The 14,442-nt window shown below is 45.3% G+C and overlaps 1 protein-coding gene and 2 long non-coding RNA genes across 4 annotated transcripts in view; 1 reads left to right on the forward strand and 2 right to left on the reverse strand.

Moving 5' to 3' along the window:
• MYO15B (myosin XVB) overlaps window positions 1–3,832 on the reverse strand; it is a 38,434-nt gene extending 34,602 nt beyond the window's left edge. The window contains exons 1-4 of the mRNA XM_059864508.1: window positions 3,556–3,832; window positions 3,194–3,297; window positions 2,026–2,151; window positions 1,508–1,621 (exon numbers count right to left, since the gene is read on the reverse strand). Coding sequence (XP_059720491.1) covers window positions 1,508–1,549 — 42 coding nt within the window. The 5' untranslated portion in view covers window positions 1,550–1,621; window positions 2,026–2,151; window positions 3,194–3,297; window positions 3,556–3,832. The remainder of the gene's footprint in view (window positions 1–1,507; window positions 1,622–2,025; window positions 2,152–3,193; window positions 3,298–3,555) is intronic.
• On the reverse strand, window positions 3,832–7,413 carry LOC132336735 (uncharacterized). Its single transcript, XR_009488943.1, has 5 exons — window positions 6,903–7,413; window positions 5,698–5,761; window positions 4,837–4,946; window positions 4,331–4,405; window positions 3,832–3,928 (listed from the first exon to the last, which is right to left on the reverse strand). It is a non-coding gene; the product is annotated as an uncharacterized LOC132336735 (long non-coding RNA).
• A 5-nt stretch (window positions 7,414–7,418) lies between these two features.
• Window positions 7,419–12,507, forward strand: LOC132336734 (uncharacterized). 2 transcript variants are annotated; one of them, XR_009488941.1, is made up of 4 exons: window positions 7,419–7,845; window positions 10,256–10,391; window positions 10,739–10,934; window positions 11,189–12,507. It is a non-coding gene; the product is annotated as an uncharacterized LOC132336734 (long non-coding RNA). The 2 variants fall into 2 exon arrangements; XR_009488942.1 differs by lacking the exon at window positions 10,256–10,391 and having other exon boundaries at window positions 7,425–7,845.
• The last annotated feature ends 1,935 nt before the right edge of the window (window positions 12,508–14,442 follow it).

Genomic DNA, 14,442 nt, shown 5'->3' on the forward strand with positions numbered 1-14,442 from the left:
TAATCGTGATCAGCCCCTTCAGCCTCAGGCAGGGGTTAAGCCACCATCAGGAATCTTCAGAGAAGTAATTCAATCTTTTAAAGACTGGAGGAATCTGAAGAGATGAAAGACAGCACTAGTGGAAACTCAGCATTTGTGAGGGGCCAGTGTCTTTACCCTGTAGAGTTTTGAGATTAAGATCTCTCTTACCCACACATGCCAAGTTTCTGTTGGAATTCCAGTACAAGCTCCCCAGGATGCCCCTCCCTGCTGCCGGGGTGGAATTTGGCAGAAGTGGTGCCTGAGTGGAGTCCCACGTAAATCATGGCAGAGCTGCTCCCCCGATGGTACCAGATGGGTTCTGCAAACCCAGGGAGCCACCCGGGGTTACAGCCTGTCTCATCTCGGCCACGGAGCTCCACTACAGCATGGGCTTAACACACCTCTGCTTCTTTTTTTCTCAACAGGAGGGCACTCCTAGCAGCTGCCTGTGACCCTAAAGGTCACAGAAACCTGGGTCAGGGGTTCTGCAGAACCTGTTTGTGTCCAAGGGCATTGTTTGACCATAGTTCCCAGCTCTCAGCAGATTTTGGTGAGACAAGGATGAGGTCCAGGCAGCCCTTGGGCTTCTTCCTGCCAAGATTCAAGATAGACTTTGTCAGTCTCTGCTAACTCTTTTGTGCATAATCTGATCTTCCCTTCTCTGCAGCAGGCTGGGATATTCCTGTTAATTTTCACCTTGAAGATTTTGCTTTACAATGCTTTGCCAGCCAGATACCATTAATCACCCACTAAGGGCTGGGCCCTTAACTGCCCTCCATCCGAGAGCCATTAATGGTCCCTTCCTCGCCTGAAGGCGAGGTGATAGCAATCACTATCGAGGATTCCTCCTGACCGCAGCTGCTGTGAGGAATTTGAATTTGCCACGTGGGAAAGCTGACCCACGCTGAAATAGAAAAAATTCCTTGCTATTGTTGTAACCTCCTTGATTATGGAAAACAATCTTAAAAAACTCAAACAAAACAAAACACACACACACACACACACAAAAGACAAAAAAAGTTCCGAGATTGTGACTTGGTGTAAGTCTGACAAACAAATTCAATTTAAATAATTGCAATCAGCAGTATATTTCTGTGGTTTAAAATCTGCACCCATTGACTCAGTCAATAAAGGAAGTGTTTTGCAGAAGATAGAAAGAAATCCTCCGTGCCTCTTGCAGTCCCACAGTAAATTGCAAATGCAAGGAAAGGCAATGAGAAAAGGGGTTTTACACCACACGATGGAGCCATGAGCCTACACAGCGGCTCCTCGTTAAAGTCCGTCCTTTCAGAGTAGAAGAGGCCTAAGAAGTGAGAAAATGATCACAAAAGAGACAAAGGTGTTGACTCTTAGATCAGGTATGAGAAGGAGCAGAGCTGACTTTATGCAGGGGAGCAGAGGATTGGGTGCCTCTCTAACCAAACAGAAGGGATGCCTGGACCATTTCTCTGTGCCAGCTGCTGCAGAGAACCCTCAGCTCACTCACCTGGTTCAGGTAAAAGTAGGACTCTGCCTCCTGCAAGTACATCTCCTCCTTCTGCTCCACGGGCAGCCCTGCCAGCAGCTCGTAAAACACGTGGTAGTTCCTCTCACCGTGGGCCTGATGGGACACATCCATGGAGCTGATCCATATCCAGAACACACTCACAGAGCAGGATCAGGATTCCCACTGACACCTCAAGAACATTCCATCTGGGAGAAGTCCTTTGCACACAGCTCCAATATTTGAGCATTCCCACACTCCAGACATTAATAAAAACTAATTGAGGGAAGATTCAACTTTCAGTAATCCCTAATAAGTGGCTTAATTCAACCTGTTTGAGACAGAGAAACCTATTTTATTCAAATAAAAGAAGTGATCACCCTGTGATACATGGAGGGGACATAGCTCTTGCTGGTAGAAGAAATGGCAAGCAATTCTCATATTAATTCCCACCCCTGTTATTTAACAGTAAATTTAAGACTAAATGTTAATAAGGGAGAGAGGGAGCCACTGGTCCTCACCTGAAACACCACACGAGACTTCTCCAGCAGGTACTGGGAGATGGATGTTCCCACCACAATGCCACTGAGCAGAAGACAACAGATCCTGTCAGAACCTAGGGACAGGTTTTCTGCAGATTTGTGTCTCTGCAGATAAGAATGATCTTAGGGACATAATCTACTTGAATTTCCAAAATATTTTGACAAAATTGTGGGACTTTCGTGGAAACCAAGTACAGAATAAGAACAGAAGTCCTAACATGGGTAGGAATAAAGGTGAATTCTCTTAACAGTGTGAAACAACCATCAGAGTTCCACAAAGTGTCTGTACCTGACCCGTGAGGGTTTGATAAGTGACCTAGAAGAGGAGCTGAACAGCAATGGGACAAAGCTTCCTGCTTGTACGAAATTATTCAGTGATGATGAAGGCCAGCTGTGAATAAATGCAGACAGACCTTACAGTGCAGAGTGAGCAAGAAAATGGCACGTGAAGCCCACAGTAGATAAATGTGAAGTGATGGTTACAGACCCAGCTTCACATATAAACAGACAGACTCAAATTTAACCATTGCTCCTTAGGACTGAGACCTGAGGGTTATGATAGACAGTTCCATGAAAGAATCAGCTCAGTGCTTGGCAACAGTCAGGAAAAAACCCAAACAAACCAACCAAATCCAGAAGCTAGAAAGGAGGCAGGCTGAAAACAGAAAGGAGTTTTTCACAGAACTGGTTAGACCTGTGGAACACTTGAAGGCTGTTGCAGAGACATCAAGTTTGTATGAGCCCAAGAGGAAACTGGAATACCTCAGGAGACTGAGGAAAACTCCTGAGCTGCTGCAAATGTTAAAGAGCTCAAGGGGATTTAGGGAAAAGCATTGTTTGTATTTGGGCTGTTCTTGCCTCAGGCAGTGCTGAGGACACAGCAAGGCATCAGATGGGCCCTTGGTATAAACCAGTCAGCCATTCTTGTGTTCTTAATTTAACTCATCTTGAGAACCAAGATCTGTTCTTTTGGGAGGAAACACAAAAAAAGCAAAATAGGGGTGTAAACTCACTCTCTTCCTACCCTGATGAAAGCAAGAGTGAAGGGGAGGGAGGGTTAATGTGTGAGCTCTCAGCACTGCTCCACCTGGTCTCACCCAAACACCCCTTGGCAGCTGGAGGGACCCGAGGAGATTCTCCAACTCACCGTCGCAGGTGGACACTCAGCAGCTTTCCAAAACGGCTGGAGTTGTCATTGAGGATGGTTCTTGCATTTCCAAAACTCTCCAGGATGGGTAGGACATTGCAGGGCTGTAGAGAAAAGAGGGAGGGAACACTTCAGTAACAATCACAGGTTTTTAAACTCAAAAGGGTTTATGTACCTGTCAGTTTGGAAAGATAAACAAAAACTGGGACTTCACTGATATAATTCTCATATGGGTAAAGGATGTCTTTCAAAATGTATCCTGTATCATTATCTCTAGCCAGTGGTGAGTTGCTCTGTGAGCTCTTTACCCTCACTGCTATAATCTTTCACTTTATTCCTGCTCTGTGCTTGTTCTGACTCACCTTCCAGACTCTGCTAAAAGCTCTCCGTGGCAGCAACCAGCTCTCTGTTCAAACAGATCCAGCACTTTACACAGCATCAGATCTCCCAGGTATTAAAATACAGAACTACAAATACACCAGCTCTCCTTGAGTCTTTATGGGAGCTTCACCTTGGACCACAAACCCTCCCAAGTCCAGCCAAAGAAATAACATCAGCAGCAGCCTCTCTGTCCTGGCTTTGGCTTCTTTTCCCTGCCCAACCCTCACGGCCTCCAGCCAAGCTCACTTGCCTGTTACCTGTCTGATCCTGTGGCTGTCAGATCCCTGGTACAGCGTGGTCAGGTATTGCACAATGGCTTTGGCAGCTTCTGTTTTACCTGATCCACTGTGTCCACTGCAGGAGCAAGAGGTGGAGAAGCTGGCATCAAAACAGAGGTACCTGGTCTAGGCACATCAGAGGTCCTGCTACAGCAAGTCACAGGGGATGTGCTGATTTACAGCTGAAGATCTATCACCCATTCCTTGAAATGCTGAGACAAAATGAAACACTGACAAAATGGGCCCAAAAAGGATTCCCCTGGGGAGTACCAGACTCCTTCTCTCCCACTCCTCTGAAGTGCAACTAAATTCAAACTGTTATTTGCACAGAGTGAAATAAAAATCCACCTTACTCAGGTTCTGGACAGGCAGCAATCACATAAAAGCCAGAAGGATCAACTTATAGGCAGTGAAATACAAAGTGGAATTTTTACATAAAGCAATCAAAGGGCCTCCAACAAAGTCCTTCACTTCCTACCTGATGAGGACACACTGCTCCTGCCCTGATGACTGGGACAGCGTGTAGGCCATCTCTGCTATGGCAAAGATGTGTCTGCATGGACAGAAAGAAACCCTCATTACCTGACCCACACTTCCACCCCACAAGTGCAGCACCCACAGGCTCCTCATCAGGGATCTACATCAGAGGTGGGCCAGTGTCTTCACCAAAGAAACTTGACCTAAAAGTCACAGAATGGTTTGGGTTGGAGGGACCTTAAAGACCATTTCATTCCTCTGCCATGGACAGGGACTATTCTACTAGACCTGACTTTTCCAAGCCCTGTCCAGCCTGGCCTTGGACACGAGCTGAGATGAACTTTAGCTCTGTAGAATTATAGGCCCAAGCAACTACAGCTTTGCCAAATCTGACATTCATCCTGCTCTAGCAGAGAACTGGAGCACAATAAAATACTTTCTGGAATAATAAAATACTTTGCAAACAGAACAGGGTTTAGAGAGTTATTTGAGAAAGAAAAAACATACGGGGCATTTTTTGAGAGAGTCCCTTGCTGGTACTCAGTAGCCACATCTTCAGAGTAGATACTCAGGTCTTTGAAAGGATTCACCGAAATCAAAATTTGCCCAATGTAAGTCTAGGACAAAAATAAGAAAGGGGAAAAAATCTGGGGGCTTCTTAGAATTTTCTGAATAAGGACTGCAGCTGAATGCATATATTAATACAAATATACAAATTCCCTTTAAAGGAATATTATTTATTCTGACTATACTGCCAACTTATTGAGGACACAGCTTTTCAGTGGTCATTTTCAAATCTCTGTCATTAATAATTTGGGATAAGTGAGCACTCACTGGTCTGTGGTCATTTTCTCTAGCCACTATCTATTCTCCACATGAAATTACAGGCAAAGGTTTGAACACTTGAGCCAGTAAATGAAAAAGAGAACAGTTAACCATCCACAACCAGATCTGGACTGTGAAATGTTTGCAGAAACTGTGAAATGTTTGCAGAAACTCTGAGGCTTCTTCTCAAGATCCACAATTTTTAACTCAGAACTTCTGTGCTAAAATAGGAGATTCCCACTAGGAGCAGCTGAGGCTAAAAAGGAGCCCAAGTATGCTCACAGGCTGGCAATGAATACCAAAATTACAGAGAAACTCTGAAACTTTCAGATTTTACCCCAAATATTTCATGCTACCTGATTTCTGAGCAAAAGCTGTGTGAGTCTAGTTTTTATCATTGTTCCCAGTAATGAGTAAGATAGCTGGTGCATTATTAAAGCTTGATGGCATAATATAAATTACATTCTCTAAAAGCTCATTGCTCAGAGTGAATAAGCACTGAAGAAAACCAAACCGAAGCAAACCAAACATCACTATCCATACATAAATGAGATTTTGATGGAACCTCTTCTTCAGGCACAGCAGGACTGAGCTCTCAGACACTTCCCTACAAACAGAGGAAAGGAGTTGTTAGCCATAAGCTTCCCTTGCATGTGTTAATTTTAAATATTAACCTTTCTGCCCTCCCAAGGCCCACAGAATATTCTGTGGTCCTTGGGAAGAATATTCTGGAAGGGACCCACAAGGATCATGGAGTCCAGCTCTTAACTGAAGGGTCCATATAGGGATTGAAGATTTTGTGGGGTGCTGGGACTAAAACTCTTCACTGCCTTCATGTGGTTCCAACATCCTCAGGATTAAACAGGTCAGAGAATGGAGCATTCAAAGCTCAGATTTTCCTCTGTGTGATCCCAGCCCCTTGCAAAACCTTTACAGGTGTTTATCTCAGCAGGATGGCAGGAGGAGAGGATGGTGAGGAGCAGTGTCAGGGGCTTATCTTACAACAACAGCAGTGAACCAAGGCTTAGCAGCTCTTAAAGATATAGGACGTGAATTTTTCACAGCTGAAGGCAACAGGAGTCACTAAAGCCACAGATGCCAATATCAGTAGGCAAAGAACATAGAAATGTGCTTCTCATCCTGCAAGCTGTCCTTCCTTACCACTCACTTCATACAATAAGAAAGGCATGTTAAATTCCCAATTCTGTCCTTCTGCTACATCACAGAACTCACATCAGCCTCTAAACCTAATTTCCCCTACCCTTTAAGTATTTTGGGGTATTTTTAGAACCCATTTCAGGACTGGGAATCATTTAACAGGAGAGACAGAGTTCTAGGGATGCAGCTGCACAGAAGTGTGTTAACCAGGCTGAGCTGCTGGCTCTGGGCTGTGACTGCAGATGTTCACTGTGCCCTCTCTGTGCAGCAGAGCCTGGGGACACGCTCTACATAACAGTTAGGAGCGCCCTCTGCACCTCTGCTCCTCCCCAGTGGTTCTGGGTAGGTCCATAACTTCACTACTAAAATTCAGTCTTTTAGCTCTTCAGCAGAGCATCAGTTACTCAGCTGTGATACACATCCAGTCCATTCTATTTTTGTCCCACAGAGGAAAAATTTATTTTCTCCTATCTAGCTAAGGATCTAGCTAATCTATCTTGCTAATGTGTTTTCTATTGTTGAGCCACCTTTGCAGAAAAACAAGCAAGCCCTTGTGACCTGAAAAAGCTGCAGACATTGAGGACACCTACTCCAGTCTGGTTAGATCTTCAATCTCCTCAACTTCTGCACAGTGCTCTTCACACATGTACACATGAAATGCACAGATACACAACTGAAAATCAGGGGAAGTTCAGTTCCATTCCAGTACTGGGGACAACACCTGTACCTGTTTCTGCATGAACTCCATCTCCAGCACGTTGTCAGCAGAATCATCTGCCTCCCACTGGTCCTTGCAGACCCTCCCATGGCTGCTGGCCAGCTGGGGCTCCTTGGAGGTGGCCCATTTGCTCAGGTTCTCCATGGTTGGCCGTGGCAGCAGCAGCCTGGAGTTCAGCCACGCTGCAGGGTCCCATCCCTGCCCCTGCTGCTGGGACCAGTGCACACTAGGAGTGACCATGGATCCTGCAGTCTGGAGGACACCTGAAACCTCCTTGGTATCTACCTCATTGCAATAATCTGAGGTATGGATTGGCTCCTCCTCTGGGCGTGGGAGGAAGCCCTGCTTGCTGTTTCTCTGGCTTGGATCCATCAGAGTTCTGGGAAGGTCACATTTGAATCTGCAAGCCTGTTGCACAGGAGGGACAGATTTTCTCTCTGATGGAGATTTCAGTTTCTGTAGGGAATAACCATTGCCAGAGCTCCTGGACAAGGAGTTCTTGGCCTTAACCAAGCTGTGGACTCTGGGGAACACTACAGCAAACTTGGCATCAGTAGCGCTGTTCTTCTCATCCAAGCATGGGAAGGAACTGGTTCCATGAAGAGGAGAATCACCAGGAGGCAAATCAATGTGTCCCACTTCCTCTGCCATTCTGGGACCACCTGTCCCCTCCACTAATGAAGCAAAAGATTCTTTGTCCCTCGGCTCAGCCCTCTCCAGCTGTCCAGCTGCACCAGGGAAGGCTTTGCCAGACCAACCAACCCACCCAGCAGTGCTCAGAATCCGGATTGCCATTCTACTTCTGAATCCAAAAGGTTTGCTGCTCCTCTTCTTCTTCCCAAATTTCCTCAAGAGCCATCTGGAGATACCAATTGCACGTGCCACACTCAGCAGTCGAGCTTTCAGCCTTGCTTTCTTGGCAGGTTTTTGGCCAAGCCAGCTGGTGACTTTTCTAAAAGCAGAGCGGGTGTGCAAGTGCTTGGATCCTTCCCCACCATGCACAGGTTCTGTTTCAGAAGGTGCCTCTGCAACCACTTCTTCTGCTTTCTCTTTTTTTGCCTTTGTAGTCTGGCCTGAACTCTGTTTAACTTTTCCAATAACTTTTCCAACTTTCTTCTTTCCAAGGAGCTGCTTATCAGATGATTTTTTTGTAATCATGGAGTAGCTTGAAGTATTTACTCTTTTCTCTCCAAAACTCTGAGCTGTGTTGGATTCTCTTTGTTTACTGGGAGTTTCTAGAGTCATGGCTTTTGAACAGATGCTTTCAATATTGTTCAGGTCTGAGCTGATTCCCAAAGCCATCTGGGCAGGGTTTGGTTCCTGGCTTGGTGATAGTTTGGTCTCAGTATTTTTATGCTGGTTTTCCAGACTGAGGGGGATTTGGGATTGAGAAGAACATTTCTTTGTAAGCATCAGTGCTGGTAGGTCCTGCCTGCTGCAGTCTGAACTGTCCCTCTGTCTATGTCCAGCCTCTTCACCTTGTTCTGGGATCTCACACTTCCCAGGTTTCTCCTTCAATGTCCTCTGTTGCTTGGAGAGGAAAGAGCCATCTTCCAGCTCTCTGACTTTATCATTCACTTTCTCTTCCTGTTCATATTTGCTAAGGTGAACATGGAGTTTTGCTTTCACAGCAGTTGGGAGTGGTTCTGGTTTGTTTTCTTTTATTTCAGCAATGTTCTCTGCAGTGCTGCTCTCCCCACTGCTGTCAGAATTCACGTGTCCATCTTTTGACATATCTTCAACCCTGTTATTTTCTAGTATATTTTCCTTGTTTATTTCAACATTTTCCCTGTTCTTAAAACTCTTAACTTGGAGTCCTGAAGTGCTTAACTGATCATCTGCCTCACTGCTCCCTGCTGGAGCACATTCTGGTTGTCTCAGAATGTTGTCTGACTTCCCCATCTTCTCCTCTGCTTCCAGTCCTGCGAATTCAGTGCCTTCAGCCTCAGATTCAATTTTTCCACCTGTGGTCACCAGCTCCTTTTCAGGTTCAATAGATGCTTCCTTGCTTTCATCAGCCAGTTCCTTGTAGCCTTTTCCTTCACTCACAGGAGGATCTTTGAGCACAATTTCTTTCTCACTGTTGCCATCTAACTCGGAAGAGCTGCTCCTCTCTTCAGAAGAGCTGCTCCTCTCTTCACTGCAGGAAGTGCTCCCCACCACAGCCTCCTTTGCACCCTTTTTGTGGGTTCCATGGCCTTCACTGCTGGAGTCAGAGTAGGAGTTACCTGAAGTTTCCAGAATATTTTCATCCTCACTTTCAGTGATGACAATCCTGGGAAGATTTTCAGCTTGCTTTTTCCCAGTCCTCTCACCTTTTTCCTGTGCTGTACTGCCTTGGGATTGAGAACCTGATTTCTGCTCATAAGCCTCCTTGAAGTCCTGATTACCTCTGTGCTTTACCCTGGGGTTCTGTGCCTTTTCTCCCAAGTTCTGTTTCTGAAAAGAGCCTTCAGCACCTCGCTTTGTGATTGCCTTTACAGCCTCCAGTTCAGTGCCTGTTTCACCAGCACCAAGTCTCTTTCCACATCTCCTTTTAAAACCCTGTTTCTCTCTGTTTGGGATGGCTTTTCCCTCCTTGTCACTGCTGTCCTCACTCTCCTGCCCTGATGTCATTTCCCGTTGCTTGCAGGCCTTTCCTTTTTTCCCCTCCAACCTGGACCCTCCATGTTTTCTCCCCAGACCAGATTCACTTCTATAATTTCTCCTGCAGGCTCTTTTTCTTTGGAATAACTTCTTCTGATCATTCTCTTTGCTTTCCTGAGGCCTCCCCAGCCTCTGGATTTTTAAGGGCTCTTCTCCAAGGCTGTCACTTTGTGCAGGAAGTGACTCTTTGCCCTTCCCTTGGCCTCTGCTCTTACCTTCCCTCCTCTTCCCACAGCAGATCTTTGAGTCTCCTGCAGAGTTTTTCTCACAATTGAGCACCTTCTCCTTCCCAGCCTTTTTCTGCCGAGTCTTGGATTGGGAAGGAGGCATTTCCTCAGTGTTCAGGAATATGTGAGGGCTTATCTTGACTCACCTGTGAAAGGAAACGTTGTGCATTTTGCTGTGAAATAAGCTACAAAGGGAAGCCAGATTCTCCTCAGCACTAATTTTCTTTGTTTCTGTGGAGCCAAATAAATGTTTGCAGAGCCTTGAGCGTGCAGTGCCAAACTGACTGCCCTGTTCCAGGTTAATCTCTGGCTTATTTTGTCACAAATCACCCTGATTTTCTCCTGTTATCAGAGTCATACCACCATAGAATATGATAACTTGGAAAGGACCCATCAGGATCATCCAAGTCAGACTCCTGGGCCTGCAGAGGACACCCCAAGAATCCCTCATTAGGCCACGTGTCCATGACTTTCTACAGCTGACAAAGGTTTGGACACACTGTAGTTCAAGATAGAGTGATCCTTTTATTTCATTTTCTGCTTCTCCAATATCCTTCTTTGTGCTGAAGAAGAGAGGAACACATCCAATGATCTATGTGAAATAAACATCAGAAGCAAACACTGCTCCAGTGTGTCAGAACATCTCCACTCAGCTGCCCCTGAGTGCACTGGCACTCCCTGGCACTGTGGGAAATGGTCAGCATCCCAGCTGCTCACCTCTTTATCTCTTGATCTTTCCTTTAATCAGATGCATGGAATAAAATATGTAAAAGTGTCCAGAGGGTTGGTCCTGATCTTTCAGGCTGATGCAAAATATCACTTCTGCCCTTTCCAGCTCTCCAGACTCTTTATTTTATGAGTCAACCCTTTGCTACTTCAGACATCCACTGGGGCCCCTGTGAGTGAATGAAGTGCTGATGGCAGAGCCTGGGTTTGGGTCCCCAGCGCCAAACACTGCAAGGAAAGGCTCCAAACCACAAAACAGAGCACAACTGAAAGAAATGATGGATGAGAGAAAGGAAAACCTGGAGGTGAGTGGATGAGGAGAATGGGACTAAGGGTAAAATCTTACAGCAAGGAAACCCATCAGTCTGCAACATCTTCCCAAAGAAAAGAGATTAAAAGGCTCTTGCTGGGGCTATTTGGGACTATCTTGGAAATTCCATTACCCAGTGATGGGCAGGGAACAAAACAGCACATGGGACAGGGAAATTCCATGATATATTTTGTCCTCTCATCTCTTTCTCTGTTAAAGTCTTCTCTCCATTTTCTCCTTGTTTTTCAGCCAGTTCTGTGGATTCTCCACAGGCAGAAGAGAAACTTCCAGCCTTCACGGATTTACAAATTCTGTCAGTGGGTAACAGAGGATGGAGCAGTCAAGATTTTGTTACTGATTCCTTCTAACTTCACCAAGTGTTACCTTATTTAAAGGCTGAAATCCAGCATCTGGAAGCCTCCAGTCACTTGTTAGACTATTATGGGATGCTGGCAATATATTTACCTGTCTGACACTCTGCCCCTGCACCCCAGTGGCCGTGGGTGCAATGTCTGTACACAGCCTACAAGCCCCAAAGGGTTTTGGCCAAGGTTTCCTGGAACTTCCATCCACAGACATCTCCCTGCCCCAGGGAAGGGGATGGGGGAAAACACAGTCAAGATTGCAATTCAGCAAGCTTTAAAGGCTTTAAACCTTTACAGCTGCTACAAAGTCTGACAAGGAATGAGAATTTTTTGCACTTAGTACCTCAGCAAAGATGGAAATCCAGCCACTCTCCATAATATCTTATGACCTGATTGCAGACTGAAAATTGTCCAAGCATATTTACAAGTTATTAAAATAAATTTTGCAAAAAGGCCATTAAAAAGTACATTCCAGTACTCTGGGAGCAACTCTGTAAGAAACCACTCAGTGAATCAAAAAGTTTGTCTCACCTCCGTCACTCCAAGGAGGGCAGCAAAACCACATTTGAGATTTCCACAGCTCAGGAAGGATGATGCTCTAAAAAAGCACATTTGGTGTGTGTAAAGCACAGGGGTTTATTGCAAATGTTGGTTCCTTTTCTGTACCACCTATTTTGTGCTATTCTGCACCACAGAACAATCTGCAATGGGGAAAACCAGCATTTCCCTTCCCACAGCTAAAACTCTGATACTGAACCAAAAAGCTGCTGCCCTGAAAGCAGCTACATACCAAACAATGTGCCCTAAAAGTTCCCTCTAAACTTGCTTTTTTTGTTCTGGTCTAGAGCTGACTCTGTTGAAACCCTCCAGGACATTCTGCCCAGTGCAGAGTTCATTCCTGAAAACCAATCTTCCTCCCTCCCTCTCTCTGAACAGGACTGTCATACACAGGTATCTGGTCACCTCATTTCAGCCCCCCCCTCCCCACTTAATACCCCAATACTCCTGGCCTAGTTCTCTAAATCCTGCAACAAGACTTTTGTTACTGAGATTAATGGCAGCTGAATTAGACCCTAAATCCTCAGTACAGAATAGTTGTTAATATCCTGTCCTCCTGGGGGCTTAAAGTTGATTCAGCTTCTCTACAATGCCAAATGCAGGACAAAATAATAAATAAAGGTCTGCTTTTATGTGCTGCTGCTAGATAGTCATGTGCCTAAAGCCTTCCATAAAACAAAAATGCTGAAATTCTTGGATGAGGAGGAAGGTCAGGAACACTGCCCAAATTTGTCAGGAGCTTAGACACAGGAGTTTGGTTTGACTCACTGTAAAGACAGGACCCCAGAGTGAATCTGGGTTAGAAAGTGAAAAACTGGAGTTGACAATTCTTCAGAGACAGGGCTTTAGAGCAGATTGGTTTGTAACACCACTGTTACTACTGGGAATGGGAAGCTGAATCACTGCTTATATAAACAACTCCTTTGACATCAGACCTGCTCTGATTAACTGCCCTGGACCATCTGCCTGCTGGACACTGCAGCAGGTGAAAGATGCTGCTCATCACTTTTTCAGCTCCCCTCACCACACCAACTTCACCTAAATCACTACAGGAAAAAGAACAATTCGATGGCATTCTCTCTTTTTAGAAGAAATGAGAATAACTCACATCAGAGAAAGGAGATCCTCAGTGCTGTCAAGAATCACAGCACAAACCCACAGATAAAAAGAAGAGCAGAAAGCTCACACTGCTATTTTAAGACCAACAGGGAATTGTCTGTCTTCCGTGAGCACAGTGGATTCTCCCAACTCATACAAAGGAAAGTACAATCATTAATATTAAAGGGATCTGCCTGGAACTTAATTCTTAAGTTTCTATTTTCATTCACTGTAAAAATTGCTCTAACCCCTTATTTTATCACTCTGCACAGTAATTTTTTGTAACATACCTACACTGATTCCAGTTAGCTGCCCCTTACCTGGATCACAGGTCACATCCATGCAATGGTAACATACTCCCTCTCCCATGCCTTGTTTCCATGCAGCCATGCAGGGTCTGTTCCAGAGCTCTTGCAAGCCTGTGGAGTCTAACAGGGATTCTGGCTGGGCTGTGCCCCAAGAGCAGATAATTACACGTATATGGAAGGAGAGTGGCATCAATAATTCAAGCTTTCTCATGGTATCTTTTGAACTTTTCAACCAGTAATATCAGCAGCTGGCTTGCAGAGTTAGGGATAAAAGAAGAGGTGGGATTTCACCTAGGTCAGGGTCAGATGTGGTATGATGAGGTGAAGCCCCAAAGAAAGACTGAAACAGTCAATTCCAAAACCAAAACACATCCACGATAATGCAGGAGGCTACCAGACAAGGTTCAGCAAAAACTACCTAAAAAAAAGCTTAGGCCAGTGAAAAGAATTAAATCATAGGCCCCTTTCTTTTGCAGCCCTGGAGTTTTATTCCAGGGAGCCAAGCATGGATAGCTCAGCCTCTGCTCTCTCCTTGCCAATACCAAACTCTCTGCTGAAACAGGAAAGCAGTTTCCAGCTCAGCACTGAAAAAGACAATAAAACTGGCACCACTTTTGCCCTCATTATGACTAAATCTCAGTCCAAGTCAAGCAGAACAACTAAATCTCCTTTCAACTCGAATTTCCAAATAAAGTTGTTCTCCTCTTGCAGACAGGTTGAGGTTACTCACAGCAGTGTTTATGTCCATGAAACTCTGTTTAATTCAGGGATGGTTTTGCCCTGCCTGGGCTGCTCTCAAGAAATCAGGTAACAGAGAAGGCACAACTGCTCAGTGTGAGCCTCCCCCTGCTCTCCTCAGGCTGCAAAGGGACAGCACAGAGAGAACAGGATTTAACAGCTTGAGGGTGTCACTGGCTCTGTAAGGTTTCCTGCCCCCTCCCAAAAAGCCTTTCCAGAGGAGCTGGAGATTAAACAAAATGAACTCAGGTCTGGCCAGCCACCAGAACAAGCGACCCAAACATGAAATGTGATAAGATTTTAGATGCTTTGCAGCACTAGTTTGGGTGGGACCTGTTTGTCCACCTCCTTCCAAGAGCCCCTGGCTGTTATGTTCTGTACCTTGAGGACTCCTCCATTAAGAAGCAAAGATAAAAACTGGGGGTTGAGATGGAGA

The sequence above is a fragment of the Haemorhous mexicanus genome, chromosome 20 (assembly GCF_027477595.1).
Source record: "Haemorhous mexicanus isolate bHaeMex1 chromosome 20, bHaeMex1.pri, whole genome shotgun sequence".
Classification (NCBI taxonomy): Eukaryota; Metazoa; Chordata; class Aves; order Passeriformes; family Fringillidae; genus Haemorhous; species Haemorhous mexicanus.